Below are 20,850 nucleotides of genomic sequence, written 5' to 3'. Positions count from 1 at the left end.
TTCCATGTGATAGTCTTCAGGCTAATCAGTGGAGCTCAGAAAAAGACCACTCAAGATGTGGGGGACTCACACATACACATCTCACATACACTACATGCATCACACGGCTGAGACTAATGGGAAATGTCACCTTGACGAATGACTTGGTCTGCCAGCAATTATGCACTTAATGTAAACTTCACCCGGGAATTCCTCAGACTGACAGTTCCAGACAGTGGGATTAGATTCAATTGAACTTTTCCATAACAATTCAAATTACGTGTCCGCAGTGAAAACACCATTAATTTTCCAACTCAGGCCCACTGTCGGTTGTAATTAAGGCATTCATAATTCATGAGCCTTCATACATTTTTCACCATGTCCACCCACAGATACCTTATTGGATAAAGAAAGACAAATTTTAAGTCACTCAATTATTTATAGGTGTAAAGATTTAGCCATCCTTCTTTGAGGAAAGAAAAAAAAGAGAGAAAGATACCAAACTTCTGGTGAGGGAATGAGGGAATTCATTCTTGGCCAAGAATCTTGAAACCCCTCGTGTGATCTTCGAGAAAACACAGCAAACGGTTTTCTGTCTGGTTTATCACATTAATAGTTTAGCAGTCAATTACAGTAGGTGTTTCAGGTGTTAATCTTCAGGTCAGAAGAAATGGATGCGGTTTAGCTTAGTTACAAGGCCTTTTGAAGCAGCAGATGTTCCCTGCAGACTCAGTGAAAAACTAGTAAATTACAAGGACAGCCAATTAGCACTCTGAGAGAAACGTGACCAATCAGAGGGCACCACTTTGACATTGGTCCCTCACAGAATGACAACGCTATAAAAGTAGTGTACTGTTCAGTCGAGCTAACTACACTGCAGCAAATGTTCCTCCACCTCCAATAACATTTAGTTGTTTATGCTTGTATAACCAACAGCATCATTTTTTTCTCAGATGTAATCAAATTATTTAACAATCCACACAATTGCCATGGAAACTATTTGATTATTGGGTTTATTTTTACAGTTATTTTAGTAATGCCCCAAGTCTCTTGATTTGTTTTACATGGTCAGCAATTACTAAACTGCATTCCCTGCCTATCATGACACAAGGTGAGACGGAGACACAGGAGGCAGATGGTTGGATTCTTACAATATTTATTCATCCAGTAGGGTAAGGCAAGAGAATGGTCTTGGAAAAGGGTCAAAACCAGTTCAGAGTCCAAAAGGTATCAAAGGGCAGGCAGAATCAAGGTCAGGGCAGGCAGGATGTTCAGGCAGGCGGAAAAGTAGTCCATAGTCAGGCAGGGGTCAAAACCGGGTCAAAACGATCATTTCAAAGAAAAGAGAAACTAACACACTGCTCTTGTTTGTATAACTTATTTTTTATTGAAGCTTATGTTTCTAAATGTGCAAAGCAATGGCTTTAATTCCTTCTGGTGCTACTTGGTACAACAATAGTCATGGTGGACGTGCCTCTTGCAGTATTAGTGTGAACTGTATAGATGTTTAAATGGCACCCTATCCCTGATATAGAACCCTATGTGTCTGTGTTAAAAGTAGCACACTACATAGGGAATAGGGTGTGATTTTGGAATCACATTAGATCATGAACCTTGTCATGTAGATTTACCTCTCCTGTCCCCTACAGTGATTGATGGGCCATCACAGCTGATAGTGCGTGATGTCTCGGACTCGGTGGCCTTCGTGGAGTGGACCAATCCCAAGGCCAAGATGGACCAGATAGTGCTGCGTTATGGCCTGGTAGGAGGGGACAGTCCCAAGACCACCTTCCGTCTGCAGCCCACCCTCAGCCAGTACTCCCTGCAGATGCTGAGGCCAGGCTCGCGCTATGAGGTGTCCATCCATGGTGTTCGCAAGGGCAATGAGAGTGGAACCATCTCCACAGAATTCAGCACCGGTGAGGACCGTACAACAATAGGACTGTACCGTACAAGCAGCTGCTTCCACATTATTGTGTTTGATGGAATAAGATGTTTTCTTGTGAATACATACAGCACTGTAGACACAGCCATCACTATAGACACATCCATCGAATATGCACTACCGTTCAAAAGTTTGGGGTCATTTAGAAATGTCCTTGTTTTTGAAAGAAAAACACATTTTTTGTCCATTAGAATAACATTGAATTGAACAGAAATACAGTCTTGACATTCCATTTTAAGTGGAATATCTGAATAGGCGTACAGAGGCCCATTATCAGCAACCATCACTCCTGTGTTCCAATGGCACGTTGTGTTAGCTAATCCAAGTTTATCATTTTAAAAGGCTAATTGATCACTAGAAAACCTTTTGCAATTATGTTAGCACAACTGAAAACTGTTGTGCTGATTAAAGAAGCAATACAACTGGCCTTATTTAGACGAGTTGAGTATCTGGAGCATCAGCATTTGTGGGTTTGATTAAAGGCTCAAAATTACCCGAAACAAAGGACTTTCTTCTGAAACTTATCAGTCTATTCTTGTTCTGAGAAATGAAGGCTATTCCATGTGAGAAATTGCCAAGAAACTGAAGATCTCGTACAACGGCGTGTACTACTCCCTTCACAGAACAGCGCAAACTGGCAATAACCAGAATAGAAAGAGGAGTGGGAAGCCCCGGTGCACAACTGATCAAGAGGACAAGTATTTTAGAGTGTCTAGTTTGAGAAACAGACGCCTCACAAGTCCTCAACTGGCAGATTCATTAAATAGTACCGGCAAAACACCCGTCTCAATATCATCAGCGAAGTGGCGACTCCGGGATGCTGGCCTTTTAGGCAGAGTTGCAAAGAAAAAGCCATATCTCAGACTGGCCAATAAAAAGAAAAAGATTAAGATGGGCAAAATAACACAGACACTGAACAGAGGAACTTTGCATCCCAGAGTCGCCTCTTCACTGTTTAAGTTGAGACTGGTGTTTCCCACTCCTTTTTCTATCCTGGTTAGAGCCAGTTTGCTCTGTTCTGTGAATGGAGTAGTACGCAGTGTTGTACGAGATCTTCAGTTTCTTGGCAATTTCTCGCATGGAAAAACTTTCATCTCTCAGAATAAGAATGTACTGACGAGTTTCAGAAGAAAGTCCTTTGTTTCTGGCCATTATCCATGTAAAAGGATAAACTTGGATTAGCTAACACAACGTGCCATTGGAACACAGGGGTGATGGTTGCTGATAATGAGCCACTGTACGCCTATGTAAAAATCTGCCATTTCCAACTACAATAGTCATCTACAACATTAACAATGTCTACATTGTATTTATGATCAATTTGATGTTATTTTAATGGACAAGAAATGTGTTTTTCTTTCAAAAACAAGGACATTTCTAAGTGACCCCAAACTTTTGAACAGTAGTGTAGCACCTACTGTACTCTTGGCTCTTGACCTTTTCACAATGTCTTCTCTTACAAATACAGTAAAGAATGGCATAGAAATAAATATTCATTAGTAATTTTATTTCTATGGTCATATCATCCTTTTTACGATCTGACTTGCTTATGAAACTGCACGTGGAAACAATGTCTCACTTCTGATGATTGGTCTCAGTGGCCCCAACATTGTCAGTTCTGGTGTTCCTCTCAGAGATCGACGCGCCCAAGAACTTGCGAGTGCTGTCCAAGTTCTCCACCACCCTGGAGCTGGAGTGGGACAACAGCGAGGCGGAGGTAGAGGGGTACCAGGTGGTCTACAGCACCCTAGCAGGGGACCAATACGAAAAAGTCATTGTCCCACTCAACGATGGACCCACCAGCAAGACCACACTCACAAGTGGGGATAATTTGAGTTTTTGTTACACCTCTTTTTTTAGGACAAAATGTTGCTTACTCATGATTCACTATAGTGGCATTGTGTAGTATGATAAGGATGTCTGTTGAACGACCGAGTGAGATTCAAGCGTCGTACACTTTATTAAAACATGTTAAGTAAAGAGTATTAACAAGTTGCCAACATGAACAGTTTTCAGATATGTGGGAAATGGTATGGTGTCTGTCTTAGGTAAAGGGCATATCAGAATAAGGGAAGGCCTTGTCTGTGCGGGATGAAAGCAATCAATGCTATCCTCTCTCCATTTCTGTAACCTGATAAGCTTACTGTTGTAATATCGAATGTCTCTGATTAATTATGCTTTTGGAAAAAGGTTAGCAGAATTTGAAAGAAAACATATAGATAGACATGGTTTGTTGCAAGCCCATCATTATTAATGCAGTTTTTAATAGGCAGTTCTGAAAGGCTCCATCTGCCTGCTCATTTTTCCTCTTTAATATCATCATACTGTATTGTCTGCCGGGGTATTGTATGGAGGTATTCATTCACACAACCAGCTTGTGTTTATGGTTTTCTATTCATATACACATTCAAATCAATAGTTGTTGAGGTATTGTCTATGTTTTGTCTCTGTCGTTGTCAATCTGTCATATTCTCATTCTCATTCTCATTCTCATTCTCATTCTCATTCTCATTCTCATCCTATCCTCTCCTCTCCTCTCCTTTTCTCTCCTCTCCTCTCCTCTCCTCTCCTCTCCTCTCCTCTCCTCTCCTCTCCTCTCCTCTCCTCTCCTCTCCTCTCCTCTCCTCTCCTCTCCTCTCCTCTCCTCTCCTCTCCTCTCCTCTCTCCTCTCCTCTCCTCTCCTCTCCTCTCCTCTCCTCTCCTCTCTTCTCACAGACTTGTTGCCAGGTACAGAGTATGGCATTGGCATATCGGCTATGCTTGGCACCAACCAGAGTTTTCCTGCCACAATGAACGCCAGAACTGGTAAGTGAGTTAATCGCCTGGCTCATCTGTGCAAATCAGTGATCTGACACAGAAAATCACAACTACCAGTATCAGCAAATAGAAATTCACCACCCTGTTCTCTTTTGTTTCTTACATGTTTTGTTTGTTTGAATTTCATTGAAGCATGAAATAAAATCATGTCAAAATACCGATTTGCAGTGCCTTCAGAAAGCATTCATACCCCTTTACTAATTCCACATTTTGTTGTGATACAACCTGAATTGTCTCAACCATCTACACACCTTACATCATAATGGCAAAGTGAAAACATGTTTTTAGAAATGTTAGCAAATATATTGAAAATGAAATACAGCAATATCTCATTTACATATGTTTTCACACCCCTGAGTCAATACATTTTAGAATCACATTTGGCAGCCATTACAGCTGTGAGTCTTTCTGGGTAAGTCTCTAAGAGCTTTGCACACCTGGATTGTACAATATTTGCACATTACTCTTGAAAAATTCTTCAATCTGTCAAGTTGGTTGATGAGCATTGCTATACAGCCATTTTCATGTCTTACCATAGATTTCTAAGCCGATTTAAGTCAAAACTGTAACTAGGCCACTCAGGAACATACAATGTTGTCTTGGTAAGCAACCAGTGTATATTTGTGCCTTTGTTTTAGGTTATTGTCCTGCTGAAAGGTCAATTGGTCTCCCAGTGTCTGTTGGAAAGCAGACTTAACCAGGCATTCCTCTATGATTTTGCCTGTGCTTAGCTCCATTTAGTTTATTTTTATCCTAAGAAAGTCCCTAGTCCTTGCCAATGACAAACATACCCATGACATGATGCAGCCACCACCATACTTGAAAATATGAAGAGTAGTACTCAGTGATGTGTTGTGTTGGATTTGCCCCAAACATAATGCTTTGTAACCAGGACATCAAATTCATTTCTTTACTACATACATTGTTTGCAGTTTTAATTTAGTGCCTTATTTCAAACATGATGCATGTTTTGGAATGTTTTCTTCTTTGCAGGCTTCCTTCTTTTTACTGTTTCATTTAGGTTAGTATTGGTGGAGTAACTATAATGTCATTGATCCATCCTCAGTTTTATCCTATCACAGCAATTAAACTTTGTAACTGTTTCAAATCCACCAAATTCACCATCATGGAGTGTTTTTCTCCCTCGCCGGCAACTGAGTTAGGAAGGATGCCTGTATCTTGTAGTGTCTGGGTGTATTAATACACCATCCAAAGTGTAATTAATATCTGCACCATGCTCAAAGGGATATTCAATGCCTGCTCTTTTTACCCTTCTACCAATAGGTGCCCTTTGTGAGACATTGGAAAACCTCCCAGGTCTTTGTGGTTGAATCTGTGTTTGAAATTCACTGCTCGACTGAGGGACCTTACAGATAATTGTTTTTATGGGGTTCAGCAATGAGGTAGTCATTCAAAAATCATGTTAAAATCTATTATTGCACACAGAGGGAATGGGAATACCTAGTCAGTAGCACAACTGAATACATTCAATTGCAATGTCTCTTCCGCATTTAACCGAACCTTTCTGAATCATTGTTGTTGGGGGTTAACTGACTTGCTCAATGGCAGAATGGCAGAGTTTTCCAACTTGCTAGCTCAGGGATTCGAACCAGCGACCTTTTAGTTTCTCACCCAATGCTCTTAGTCCATGCAACGTATTATGTGACTTGTTTTTACTTATTTTTACTCCTGAACTTATTTATGCTTTCCATAACAAAGGGGTTGAATACTTATTGACTCAAGACATTTCACCTTGTATTTTTTTATTCATTTGTTTAAAAAAATTGAAAAAGATAGTTCCACTTCGATGTTATGTGTAGGCCAGTGACAAGAAATCTCAATTTAATCCAATTTAGATTCAGGCTGTAACATAACAAAATGTGGAATAAGTCAAGAGGTGTGAATACTTTCTGAAGGCACCTGTATACTGTATGTGTATTTTTGTCTTTGTTTTAATTAGCTGCACTAAATCAAATTCTTTACAACTGTGGTTGGTATGGCAATCAAGAATTGAATCTTAAATATAAATTGTTTTATTGGTCTGTTCACTATATGTTGATTATACTTGAACTACTCATTACTGTGCGTTTCAGGTCTAGATGTCCCCATGGACCTAACTGTGACAGCGTCTACAGACAACACCATCACCCTGCTGTGGGGGGTGGTCCAGGGGCCTATTGACCACTATATGGTCACCTACACCTCTTCATCTGGCCTGACCACGGAGGTGACCATCCCCAAGGACGTGACCACCACCACGCTCAATGACCTGGAGCCAGGCACAGAATACACCATCACTGTAGCTGCCCAGAGGGGAAGGCAGCAGAGCACTGCAGCCACCATCGATGGCTTCACAGGTACTGGAAGTGTACTGTACCAGGACCAAGTAACTGACACAACTGACATTACATTCTACTATTATGAATAGCAGAGGTGGAAGTAGTCTAAACATAGCAATAGCATTTACCCAGTGGTGGAAAAAGTACCCGATTGTAATACTTGAGTAAAAGTATAGATACCTTAATAGAAAGTTACTGAAATAAAAGTGGAAGTCACCCAGTGACATACTACTTGAGTAAAAGTCAAAAAGTATTTGGTTCTAAATATACTTAAGTATCAAAAGTAAAACTATAAATCATTTCAAATTGCTTATATTGAGAAAAACAGATGGCACCATTTTGTTATTTTTAAAATGTATGGATAGCCAGGGGCACACTCCAACACTCAGACATAATTTATAAAAGATGCATTTGTGTTTAATAAGTCTGCCAGATCAGAAGCATTAGGGATGACCAGGGATGTTCTCTTGATAAGTGTGTGAATTGGACCATTTTCCTGTCCCGTTAAGCATTCAAAATGTAACAAGTGCTTCTGGGTGTCATGGAAAATAGAACATTATTTTCTTTAGGAATGTAGTGAAGTCAAAGTAAAAGTTGCCCAAAATATAAATAGTAAAGTAAAGTACAGATACTCCAAAAAATGATTTAAGTAGTTCTGTTTTCACACCACTGCATTTACCCCATGAGTTAACCATGGTCAGAGGTCAGAGGTTATTTTCCCCTTCTAGGGATTCTACTGGGCTCTGGTCAAGATTAGTGCCCTATGCCATTTAGGATGCCGTTTGGACTGTAACTGCACCTGTAGCAGCTCCATTTAGGATGCAGACTGGACTGGAACTGCACCTGTATCAGTTCCATTTAGGATGCAGACTGGACTGGAACTGCACCTGTATCAGTTTCAGCGGCAGGTAGCTTAGCTAGTAACCCGAAAAGTTGTTAGTTCGAATCCCTGAGCTGACAAGGTAAAATAAACATGTTGATGTGCCCTTGACCAAGGCACTAAATCAATTGTGTTTATCACATGCTTTGTAAAACAACAGGTGTAGACTAACAGTGAAATGCTAATGGACCCTTCCCAACAATGCAGAGAGAAAAAACATTTCATTATAAAAAATAATAACACAAGGAATAAATACACAAAGAGTAACTATAACTTGGCTATATACACAGGGTACCAGTACCGAGTCAATGCAGTGGTGCGAGGTTATTGAGATCGACATGTACATATAGGTATGGATAGAGTGACTAGGCAACAGGATAGATAATATACAGTAACAGCAGCGTATGTCATGAGTCAAAAGAGTTAGTGAGTTAGTGCAAAAGGGGTCATATAATCCACTTAGCTATTGGTTAACTACTGTATTTACGTAGCAGTCTTATAGCTTGGGGGTTGTTTAGGGTCCTGTTGGTTCCAGACTTGGTGCATCGGTACCCTAATTGCTCCAGGGTTGCCTTTGATAATGGTTAACCCTGGCCATGACCCCACTCTCCGAGTGTGTCTCAGGGGGGGTTGGGATATGCAAAAACACATTTCCAATTCACACATGCGTTTAATACACACTTGTACATGAAAAATAGGACAAATTGGCATCCACCAAATTAATCGATTAGATGAATAGATGATGTACAGTAGTCTATAAATAACAGCTTATTTTCAAATAAACTGGATAAAGGTGAGCTTTTTCAGTGAAGCTCTCACATCCCTAAATAAGCAATTATGTCGCTGAAAAGTAGAGATTATTGCTGTACTAGAGAATAGGCTTGACATTGCATGTCATGTGAAACTACTATGGGAAGGTGACTACAAATCGAGCTACTAGATAGTGTCAAGCTTTGATGCAACAATTCATGTTAATAAGCTATTACATGAGGTTGTTAATCACATAACTGTCCTTCATCAAATTGACCCATCCAATGATATCAATGTTTATTTGCGTTCACTCCATTAATCTTTCCTGTCCCTCTTTCTTTCACACTCATCTACATCAGACAACAAACTTTCCTGGCAGTCTTTATATTTCCTATTGCATCTTCTTGTTCTCACAACACACTTCAACCAGTGTCTTTTGTTGGTGAATCTTTCAAAAACGGCCATGCCTCGTTGACAGACATGTTTTCATCCAGTCTCTGCTGTCAACTTTGACATTCGTCCTTTGCTCAGCATTCAGCCTCCTTCCATTGTCACGGGCCTTCCACGCTGTGTGTATTCCATTTGCAGCTCTTCACTTCCACGCTCCCCTGTCATGCTCATTACTTGACTGCCAGTCTCACTGAGAAGGAGAGAACCTCCAGAGAGATCTGCCAATTAATAACCAGCCATGCCATCCACTGACTGACTGACTGACTGACTGACTGACTGACTGACTGACTGACTGACTGACTGACTGACTGACTGACTGACTGACTGACTGACTGACTGACTGACTGACTGACTGACTGACTGACTGAGAACCTCAGCACCTCCAACCATATAGACAGCAGCTGTCCCTTACAGTCCTTCATGACCATGCAGCCAGTATCTTTGACCTTTGACTTTCAGGCTTCCGCCCCATCATAGCACTCTACTTGTCTGATGTCACATGGGACTCTGTGACGGTGGCATGGAGTGCCCCTGCCCCACCCGCAGACCTCTACATCCTCACCTATAGCTCTGAGGACGGCACTGACACGTCCAAGGTTACCCTGGATGGATCCAAGACCCGGTCCTCTATCAAGGGACTCCTGCCCTCCACAGAGTACACCGTCAGCCTTATCACCATACATGGAGAGGTGAAGTCTGAGGCTGTCACAGCCACGCTCACCACAGGTAGGCTATTTATCTCTGCAAGGGGAAACAAGGTTGTATTCATTAGGCACCAAATGGAAGAAAACAGACTGAAACAATGATAAACAAACAAAAAGGTTAAGTCCTGCTGCAAAACGTTTTGCTATGGTGTGCCCTAATGCATACGACCCAGAGCTACGCTGGAGGTTCCCATGGTTCATGGAGGGTCACACAGGAACGACAACAAGGCTAAATAACTACTGACTAATTCAAAACTGCTGAAACATCTTATGCATTGATTGTCCACAGGGTGCATTGTGGTCTGATTTTGGCTGATGGTTTGCTGACACAAGACAGTTGCTAACGAAGGACTACATTTTAGAATATATAAAACTTCCTGTACTTAGGATACACATCACATTATACATGCAGTACGTGCTTGGAGTTTATTGTGGTATTCAAATGGCGTTCTGTTTGTCAGCAAGTAGTCTAGCCCCAGAACAGAACAACATCTTGACACTTTTATGGCATGTCTCCTCTTGCTCATTAAGATTCTTACACACACAGCTGCACTCACTGCAGAACAATGTTCCCCTCCACCTTTCATTTCTTTATTAATGCTTGGGTGTGTAATCCTCCCATAATTACCCCTGCCTAAACCTGGAGGTGTCAGGAATATTCAGCTGTCGCATCAGCAGGCTGTTACTCACAGTTACAGCTGCCAAACCCAAGGGAAGATCTATTGTCTGAGGAGGACAGGACAGCTCTCTAAACACTCTGATATTAACTCTGCGGAAAGCCACCTGCATACTGCTGTCTGATTACTGCTCTGTCTGATTACTGCTCCAGTCACTGTCTGCCAGAGTGCCAGCCATTTTCTCTTTGTCTGGTGACATACAGATTTCTGGAACGAAGGCTAGGGGTATCGTAGATTCAGACGGATGCATTTGTTGCAGCTCTTTGGCATCTGTGTGTTTTGTTATTTAGTTGCTATTTACAGCTTGTTATCACACTATGTTATTATATGCTAATTTAACCACAGGGTTGGTGGGCTTGCTGTGGCACCTGACCGTCTTTGTAGGTTGAACGTATTTCTTTATGTTTAAGTGGTAGTTCTTATGGTAAATCTGAATAAAGTGATGACAACATGTTTACTGTACCATATGTTGTAATGCCTCAGGTGAATGCAGGTTAGACTTGGGTTGCGTCCCAAATGGCCCCTATTCCCCATTCAGTGCACTACTTTTGACCAGGGCCCAAAGGGCTCTGATCGAAAGTAATGTACTCTGTAGGTAATAGGTATCATTTGGGACGCACCTTGGATCAGCAAGAGCACATTGATGCAGTCTGTCAGTTTGCACAAATGATCTCATGTCACATGAATACTGAGTCTAAATTCAGAGCTATTACAGCAGCCTGCACTGCTGAATGGGAAATAATTAAAGATAGGCATACATGAATAATCACAACTTATTTACACCACTCTTTCCTACTAGCAGAATTTAAATGAGGCTGAAGCCTAACTTATGAATCGTAGTCAGCGCTGGTGGATAATATTCATTATTGTAATGGAAATTGGAGGGTGGTGGCGTTGGTTTTTACAAGCATTTCTATAGCTTCATTCCACAACAATAGAGAGAACCAATCTCTCTATCCCTTCCCTCCATAATGGATGCCGACCTTATAAGTCACTTTAATTGTTTGCTCACATTGTCTCTGGTAACCTTTGCTGTCGCAGCGGTAAGAGCTCTGGGGACACATAAACAAATCATGAACTAATCCCTTATGGGCAACCACACTCGATCGCAATGCAAATATCCTTCTCTGTTCTCCTGGCTCTGGCCAGAGAAGCATGCTATTTTAGTACATATTTTATGATGTACCTAATATGCAGGATAAACACAGGGCTTTTTACACTATGGTAGGAAAATGTGTCCAGAAATGCATTGTTTTTTTAATCAATAAAGAAGCATTTTTATCTACGCTTTAACTTCCAGTGCCTTGAGTGTCCTCCAAGAGTAGCTGAATTTCCTCTTCGCTTCTGTTTGTTCCCTAATTCATGCACCTATATTGGAAACAGAGATAGTGTCAGTGTCCCCTTCCCTTTCATATACATGGAGACATGGAGCTAGCCGTTTTCATGAGAAGGTTATGTTAAATTTCAAGAACATCTTGTATTAGTGTATAGTGTGTGTCTCAATAGCAAGGACATCTCTTCGTTCTTAACATGTACTATGATTCTCTATTGGAGGAATGGATCCACCTAAAGAGATGACTGTGTCATATGCCACTGAAGACTCCGTCATCATATCATGGTTGAGACCATTTGCTCCCTTCGACTACTACAAGATGTCCTATCAATCAGCAAGAGGTAAGCAAAAACATCTGGCATGTTGTCATTGAAAAGTTTGTTAAAAAAAATGATGGGTAACACTTTATTTGGATCGACCCAAGTAGATGGTTTGTAGATATTCCGTAGATGTTCAATAACTGTCAATAACATTTCAACAAACGATCCACTAACACTATAACCCAAACCCTAACCTTAACCCTCATCCTACTCTAAACTTAAACTTCACCATAAAGTTTACCCTTAATCTAATCATTATTCTGAACCTAACCCTAACCGTAACCTTAGTAAGCAGTTGCTTATCAACCTATAGTTTGTTGAAAGTATAACAGTTTGTAGATATTCTATATGGGACGATCCAAATCCAAGTGTGGCCAAATCATGTTTTTCCATTGTTTGGCATTGGAGGAGAAAGTTCAACTTCTTATAAAAGAAAGGCTGCATACTGTAACAGTGCAACATTAAATGAATACAATGTTCTTCAGGGACAGTGGACAGCGTGGTAATTGACAATGACGTCACTAACTACACCCTGTCCAGCCTCCACCCAGCAACAGAGTATGAGATCAACCTGAACGTTGTGCGAGGCAGCCAGGAGAGCAAGTCCATCACCACCAGTGTCTTCACAGGTCTGAGCTCTGACCCCTTACTATCTTTTCTGACCCCTTACGATCCTGTACTGCTTCAGCTAGAATGCCACTATAGAGAGGATCTGAACATGTATATCATTATATAATCTTTGTCTCCACATCCTATACAACTTCTGCAAACATGCTGTGGTACCCCTAAACCCTTACCATCTCAGCCACCATGCCACTATAGAAAGGGATGGACAATGTACCATCCGTATAGGTCCAAAGGTAAATGTACACATTATATTGATGGAATCTTCGTCTCCACATCCTGCACAACTATCAAAGAACAACCAATACAATTCTGTTTTGGTATTTTTTTCCAGTGAGTCAATGTTTTCTTGACTGACAAGTGAGTTAGCTTGTTTGCTAAAATGAAAGCTAGAGTTATTATTATATGTGCTCCTCGTAGTATGAGATTGGGGAACAAAATGTTCTGGAGTCAGACATAGCGTCTTTCCAAGATAAATGGGACGTTCTGTCTTTTCAGGGAAATGTATTATTAGTACCCACTCTGTGGATCTCTCACATGGCCACCTGCACACTAAGAAATTATGTTCAGACACAGACAGTAGAATACCTGCCTCTCATTTCTGCTGCAGCGAGTGTAACTACCATTACCCCCTTGGCCTTATAATTGTTAGCCTCACCTTATTTCTATCTCTGCTTCTCCTCTGTCAGACAGGCAGTCGGGCAGTTTGTCAGTCAGATAGACAGACCTCCGCAGCATTGAGCAGTGTGAGATGTGAGATATATTTGACATCTAGTGAACCACCAGAGAGAGGTGTGTAGGCTGCAGTAGCTCCTCTGGGTGTGAAGTGAACTCCGCTAACATGGGCTTAACCAGCTCACCACTGCATGCAAAGGGAGTGCACCACTGCATACTGATGAGCCAGGTAGAGATGTCTTTCCAAAACCAAAAGGTTCAGGACTCCACACACACAAAGACAGAAAGACAGAGAGAGACAAAGCCCTTAAATTGAAATTGAATTGAGGGAGGGAGGGAGGGACAGAGAGACAGAGAGACAGAGAAACAGAGAGAGACAAAGCCCTTAAATTGAAATTGAATTGAATTGAATGGAGGGAGGGAGGGAGGGAGGGAGGGAGGGAGGGAGGGAGGGAGGGAGGGAGGGAGGGAGGGAGGGAGGGAGGGAGGGAGGGAGGGAGGGAGGGAGGGAGGGAGGGAGGGAGGGAGGGAGGGAGGGAGGGAGGGAAAGCCCTTAAATTAAAATTGAATTGAATTTAATTGAATGGAGACAGACAGACAGACAGACAGACAGACAGACAGACAGACAGACAGACAGACAGACAGACAGACAGACAGACAGACAGACAGACAGACAGACAGACAGACAGACAGACAGACAGACAGACAGACAGACAGACAGACAGACAGACAGACAGACAGACAGACAGACAGACAATATGAGAGTATGACAGATGGACGATGACAGAGAAAAAACATAGAGAATATCATGCCAACTATTGATTTTAATTTGTATGTGAATAGACAGTGTTAGACATCCCCCTTTAAAGCAGAAGGAATCTCTGCATTTTGACATGCCAACTCTTCTTCTAATGAAGCACCTGGGGTGCTCCAGTGAGCACATTTGCTGCTACACATCACCACCAAATAAACAAAAAAGGGAAAACATTATTCATATAATTCAAAACCAGAAAACACACTTTTTATTCATGTAATTCAAACGTTTACTTTGCTATTAAATTATTTTCAGAGAAACATATGAACACTAGCCTTCTGCTAATGCTGCAGAGTCGCAGGCAGTGTTTCAAAAAACTATGGTGTGGTTCAGAAAGAAAGAGATAAAACCGTTACGGAAAGAGGAGCTCGCTGTGCCTAAAAGTGTCTCAAAATCCAATGTGTCAGATGAGAAGCTCTGCCACGAACGGAGCTGGGCTGGTGCTCCACTTACAGGCCAGAAACAAAAACACAGACAGCTTATTAAGACCCTTGGCGCTAAGGAAGAGTTTTTGTGCGGTCGCTGGAGAGTCCTGCCGGCTGGGTAGCTACTGTTGTAAGGCACTGAGGCACTAGCTGCAATTCCAAAGGTAATGACTGTCCAGGATTCACTCAATCTGAGTCAACTGTCCAGCTAATGGCCTTGGCTGGGGCGGACAGGTACTGTGGTTCAGCAGATTCTGGTGTTTTTACAACGTTGCATTTAATATTAGCTATTAAAAATATTGCCTAGTCAGACCATCACTACTGTTCCAGCTGGCGGATAGGCGTTATTTCTTAGGTAGTGTAAAGCGTAGCACAGATCATTTTTGAATCACCTTTACTTGGCGATACTTCTTCAATTCCTGAATTGGAAGACAACGCATGTCATTTAAACTTCCATGGCTAGTTGCAGGTTGTTTGTTTGAATTTACAAAATGCTCTGTTATTAGAAAAAACATTTTTCCACACTATGAGGCTGAAATAACATGAAATAAAATGGCCGTTAAGTGTAAGAGCTTTTTGAAAACAACGCCTGGATTTTCAACATGTTCAGGTGGGATGGTTTTTGGCCCACAGCATGACATCACAATCTGATCTGATTATTCTGACCAATGACCAGACAACTTTTATTTGAATATGTATCCTCATACTTTGAAGGGGTACGCGGGGGTAGGCCTAGACGATCCTATCTGCCAATCAGGGCCATGGGTATGTAAATATATTACAACTTGTGCATTTAAAAAAAAAATGTTTTAACCTTTATTTAACTAGGCAAGTCAGTTAAAAACAAATTCTTATTTTCAATGACGGCCTAGGAACAGTGGGTTAACTGCCTGTTCAGGGGCAGAATGACAGATTTGTACCTTGTCAGCTCAGGGATTTGAACTTGCAACCTTTCGGTTACTAGTCCAACACTCTAAACACTAGGCTACCCTGCCGCCCATCACACCCACATGGCCAGAATGATAATTTCAATGGCAAAAGGAGGCTCAGTCAAAACCTACTCATTCAAGGGTGTTTCTTTATTTTACTATTTTCTACATTGTAGAATAATAGTGAAGACATCAAAACTATGAAATGTAGTAACCAGAAAAGTGTTATATTTGAGATTCTTCAAAGTAGCCACCCTTTGCCTTGATGACAGCATTGGACACTCTTGGCATTCTCTCAACCAGCTTCACCTGGAATGCTTTTCCAACAGTCTTGAAGGAGTTCCCACATAGGCTGCTTTTCCTTCATTCTGAGGTCCAGTTCATCCCAAACCATCTCAATTGAGTAGAGGTTGGGTGATTGTGGAGGCCAGGTCATCAGATGCATCACTCCATCACTCTCTTTCATGGTCAAATAGCCCTTACACAGCCTAGAGGTGTGTTGGGTCATTGTCCTGTTGAAAAACAAATGATAGTCCCACTAAGCATTTACATTTACATTTACATTTAAGTCATTTAGCAGACGCTCTTATCCAGAGCGACTTACAAATTGGTGCATTCACCTTATGACATCCAGTGGAACAGTCACTTTACAATAGTGCATCTAAATCTTAAGGGGGGTGAGAGGGATTATTTATCCTATCCTAGGTATTCCTTAAAGAGGTGGGGTTTCAGGTGTCTCCGGAAGGTGGTGATTGACTCCGCTGTCCTGGCGTCGTGAGGGAGTTTGTTCCACCATTGGGGGCCAGGGCAGCGAACAGTTTTGACTGGGCTGAGCGGGAGCTGTACTTCCTCAGTGGTAGGGAGGCGAGCAGGCCAGAGGTGGATGAACGCAGTGCCCTTGTTTGGGTGTAGGGCCTGATCAGAGCCTGGAGGTACTGAGGTGCCGTTCCCCTCACAGCTCCGTAGGCAAGCACCATGGTCTTGTAGCGGATGCGAGCTTCAACTGGAAGCCAGTGGAGAGAACGGAGGAGCGGGGTGACGTGAGAGAACTTGGGAAGGTTGAACACCAGACGGGCTGTGGCGTTCTGGATGAGTTGAAGGGGTTTAATGGCACAGGCAGGGAGCCCAGCCAACAGCGAGTTGCAGTAATCCAGACGGGAGATGACAAGTGTCTGGATTAGGACCTGCGCCGCTTCCTGTGTGAGGCAGGGTCGTACTCTGCGGATGTTGTAGAGCATGAACCTACAGGAAGGGCCACCGCCTTGATGTTGGTTGAGAACGACAGGGTGTTGTCCAGGATCACGCCAAGGTTCTTGGCGCTCTGGGAGGAGGACACAATGGAGTTGTCAACCGTGATGGCGAGATCATGGAACGGGCAGTCCTTCCCCGGGAGGAAGAGCAGCTCCGTCTTGCCGAGGTTCAGCTTGAGGTGGTGATCCGTCATCCACACTGATATGTCTGCCAGACATGCAGAGATGCGATTCGCCACCTGGTCATCAGAAGGGGGAAAGGAGAAGATTAATTGTGTGTCATCTGCATAGCAATGATAAGAGAGACCATGTGAGGTTATGACAGAGCCAAGTGACTTGGTGTATAGCGAGAATAGGAGAGGGCCAAGAACAGAGCCCTGGGGGACACCAGTGGTGAGAGCGCGTGGTGAGGAGACAGATTCTCGCCACGCCACCTGGTAGGAGCGACCTGTCAGGTAGGACGCAATCCAAGCGTGGGCCGCGCCGGAGATGCCCAACTCGGAGAGGGTGGAGAGGAGGATCTGATGGTTCACAGTATCGAAGGCAGCCGATAGATCTAGAAGGATGAGAGCAGAGGAGAGAGAGTTAGCTTTAGCAGTGCGGAGCGCCTCCGTGATACAGAGGAGAGCAGTCTCAGTTGAATGACTAGTCTTGAAACCTGACTGATTTGGATCAAGAAGGTCATTCAGAGAGAGATAGCGGGAGAGCTGGCCAAGGACGGCACGTTCAAGAGTTTTGGAGAGAAAAGAAAGAAGGGATACTGGTCTGTAATTGTTGACATCGGAGGGATCGAGTGTAGGTTTTTTCAGAAGGGGTGCAACTCTCGCTCTCTTGAAGACGGAAGGGACGTAGCCAGCGGTCAGGGATGAGTTGATGAGCGAGGTGAGGTAAGGGAGAAGGTCTCCGGAAATGGTCTGGAGAAGAGAGGAGGGGATAGGGTCAAGCGGGCAGGTTGTTGGGCGGCCGGCCGTCACAAGACGCGAGATTTCATCTGGAGAGAGAGGGGAGAAAGAGGTCAGAGCACAGGGTAGGGCAGTGTGAGCAGAACCAGCGGTGTCGTTTGACTTAGCAAACGAGGATCGGATGTCGTCGACCTTCTTTTCAAAATGGTTGACGAAGTCATCTGCAGAGAGGGAGGAGGGGGGAGGAGGATTCAGGAGGGAGGAGAAGGTGGCAAAGAGCTTCCTAGGGTTAGAGGCAGATGCTTGGAATTTAGCGTGGTAGAAAGTGGCTTTAGCAGCAGAGACAGAGGAGGAAAATGTAGAGAGGAGGGAGTGAAAGGATGCCAGGTCCGCAGGGAGGCGAGTTTTCCTCCATTTCCGCTCGGCTGCCCGGAGCCCTGTTCTGTGAGCTCGCAATGAGTCATCGAGCCACGGAGCAGGAGGGGAGGACCGAGCCGGCCTGGAGGATAGGGGACATAGAGAGTCAAGGGATGCAGAGAGGGAGGAGAGGAGGGTTGAGGAGGCAGAATCAGGAGATAGGTGGGAGAAGGTTTGAGCGGAGGGAAGAGATGATAGGATGGAAGAGGAGAGAGTAGCGGGGGAGAGAGAGCGAAGGTTGGGACGGCGCGATACCATCCGAGTAGGGGCAGTGTGGGAGGTGTTGGATGAGAGCGAGAGGGAAAAGGATACAAGGTAGTGGTCGGAGACTTGGAGGGGAGTTGCGATGAGGTTAGTGGAAGAACAGCATCTAGTAAAGATGAGGTCGAGCGTATTGCCTGCCTTGTGAGTAGGGGGGGAAGGTGAGAGGGTGAGGTCAAAAGAGGAGAGGAGTGGAAAGAAGGAGGCAGAGAGGAAAGAGTCAAGAGTCGAGTTAAGCGAAAACCAGATGGGATGGCGTAACGCTGCAGAAACCTGTGGTAGCTATGCCTTGAATTCTAAATAAAGCACTGACAGTGTCACCAGAAATGCACCCCGACGCTTCACGTGGGAATCACACATGCGTAGATCATCAGTTCACCTACTCTGCACCTCAGAAAGACAGAGCGGTTGGAAGGAAAACTCACCAATTTGGACTCTTCTTATTGATGTCTTTTAACTAGGAAAGTCAGTTAAGAACAAACTCTTATTTTCAATAATGGCCTAGAAACAGTGTGTTAATTGCCTTGTTCAGAGGAATAACGACTGATTTTTACCTTATCAGCTCAGGGATTCGATCTTGCAACCTTTTGGTTAATAGTCAACTGCTCTAACCACTAGGCTACAATCTGCCCAATTTATTTGCAGAAATTCAACCATGAAAGCCTGATTCACACAGTCGCCTCAGAATAGTTAATGTTAAGATGTGTCTGTTACTTGACCCCTGTGAAGCATTTATTTGGGTAGAATTTCTGAGGCTGGTAACTCCAATGACCTTATTCTCTGCAGCAGAGAGAGGTAACTCAGGGTCTTCCTTTCCAGTGGCGGTCCTGATGAGAGCCAGTTCCATCATAGCGTTTGATGGTTTTTGTGGCTGCACATGAAGAAATGTCTTGAAACTTTCCAAATTGACTGACCTTCATGTCTTGAATAAATGATGGACTGTCGTTTCTCTTTGCTTATTTGAGCTGTTCTTGCCTTTTAATATGGACTTGGTATTTTACCAAATAGGACTATCTTCTGTATACCAACCCTACATTGTCACAACAACTGATTGGCTCAAACAGATTATGAATTCCACAAATTAACTTTTAACAAGGCATACCTGTTAATTGAAATGTATTCCAGGAGACTACCTCAGTGTTGATGTCTTCACTATTATTCTACAATGTAGAAAATAGTAAAAAATAACAAAAGACCCTGGAATGAGTAGGTGTGCCTAAACTTGTGACTTATACTGTGTATTTGGAGTTATTTTCATGAAATATACACACAGAGTGATTTATTAGACATACAGTGATGATTTAATAAATAAAATGCAAATTCTCCATGGGGCTTTAAGACAGCATCATAATTCCATACAGAAGGGTTCTGAAATAAACACATTTGGGAAAAACGAGAATGTCTTGATTTGAATTTTATCAGTACAGAAAGTTTGCCATCAAAGTGGAAAATAAATCAACACAAATAAGTACCTTACTGTGATCGTTTTCAATTAAAATGGTCAAAAAGAAACAAAATAGCTTCTTAGCAAAGAGCAATTTCTAAAAGAAGAATTTTGCTAAGACTGTGTGGTAGTGGTCTGAGTGGGGAGGAGAAAACTGAAAACTAGCTGTTATTGGCAGAAAGGTTTGGAACTCTCTTTCTTATTAGCCTATTAACTCATTTACCGCCTGGTGACAGGCAGAACAAACTCCATACCACCAAAACAGGTGGAAATTTAATGTGGTCTTTTCAAACATCTCTTACGCTACAGGGCACTATCATCACAATTTCACAGTATTATTCCAACCTCATAGTTGGAAAAAGCATTTACTCTATACTTCCGGTTGTTTAACCTACCCTCTACTTACCGGCAGAAATGGTTCAGTCCAAGCAGGGCAGGGCTCTGTGAAAGTATATAGCTGGGCGTTGAGCTCAGACTCTTGGTTGGTGAACAGCTTGTACTGAGACTGTGGAAACTTTTGAGTAAGTTTATTTGTACCTTATTCAAATTAAGCTTTCTCTTGTCATTTTCATTTTCCCGGGAATACATTTATTTATACATCTTATGCATTAATTATTTATTATTTTTGTAACAATTTTTGTTTATAAATCTACCACCTCATTTGCACCCGATTTCTGGCATTCCGCTTCCATCCTTCTCCATCGTCTTTAAAGGTTCATCCAGTACCAACTAGTCACAAACACATCCCTACTCAGTAGTGGTGCTACTGACATCCCTACACATCATTACACGCTTTATTCAATCTAATATATATATATTTTTTTTTTTTTTTATTCTGACATATTCATTAGTTTCAAATAGGACAATCAACAGTTACAGTTTTCAATCTAACCTAATTCAATTTGATTTCACTTC

At 42.6% G+C, this 20,850-nt stretch overlaps 1 protein-coding gene across 1 annotated transcript in view; it reads left to right on the top strand.

The window, feature by feature from the left end:
• LOC124041869 (tenascin-R-like) overlaps positions 1-20,850 on the top strand; it is a 150,868-nt gene that overhangs the window by 103,521 nt on the left and 26,497 nt on the right. The window contains 7 exon segments of the mRNA XM_046359955.1: positions 1,629-1,898; positions 3,559-3,744; positions 4,640-4,729; positions 6,835-7,098; positions 9,620-9,886; positions 12,096-12,215; positions 12,680-12,823. Of these exon segments, the coding sequence (XP_046215911.1) occupies positions 1,629-1,898; positions 3,559-3,744; positions 4,640-4,729; positions 6,835-7,098; positions 9,620-9,886; positions 12,096-12,215; positions 12,680-12,823 (1,341 nt within the window).

Source organism: Oncorhynchus gorbuscha, linkage group LG08 (assembly GCF_021184085.1).
Source record: "Oncorhynchus gorbuscha isolate QuinsamMale2020 ecotype Even-year linkage group LG08, OgorEven_v1.0, whole genome shotgun sequence".
Taxonomy (NCBI): Eukaryota; Metazoa; Chordata; class Actinopteri; order Salmoniformes; family Salmonidae; genus Oncorhynchus; species Oncorhynchus gorbuscha.
Note: the sequence above shows the minus strand (reverse complement) of the source record. Positions and strands in the feature narration are given on the sequence as shown.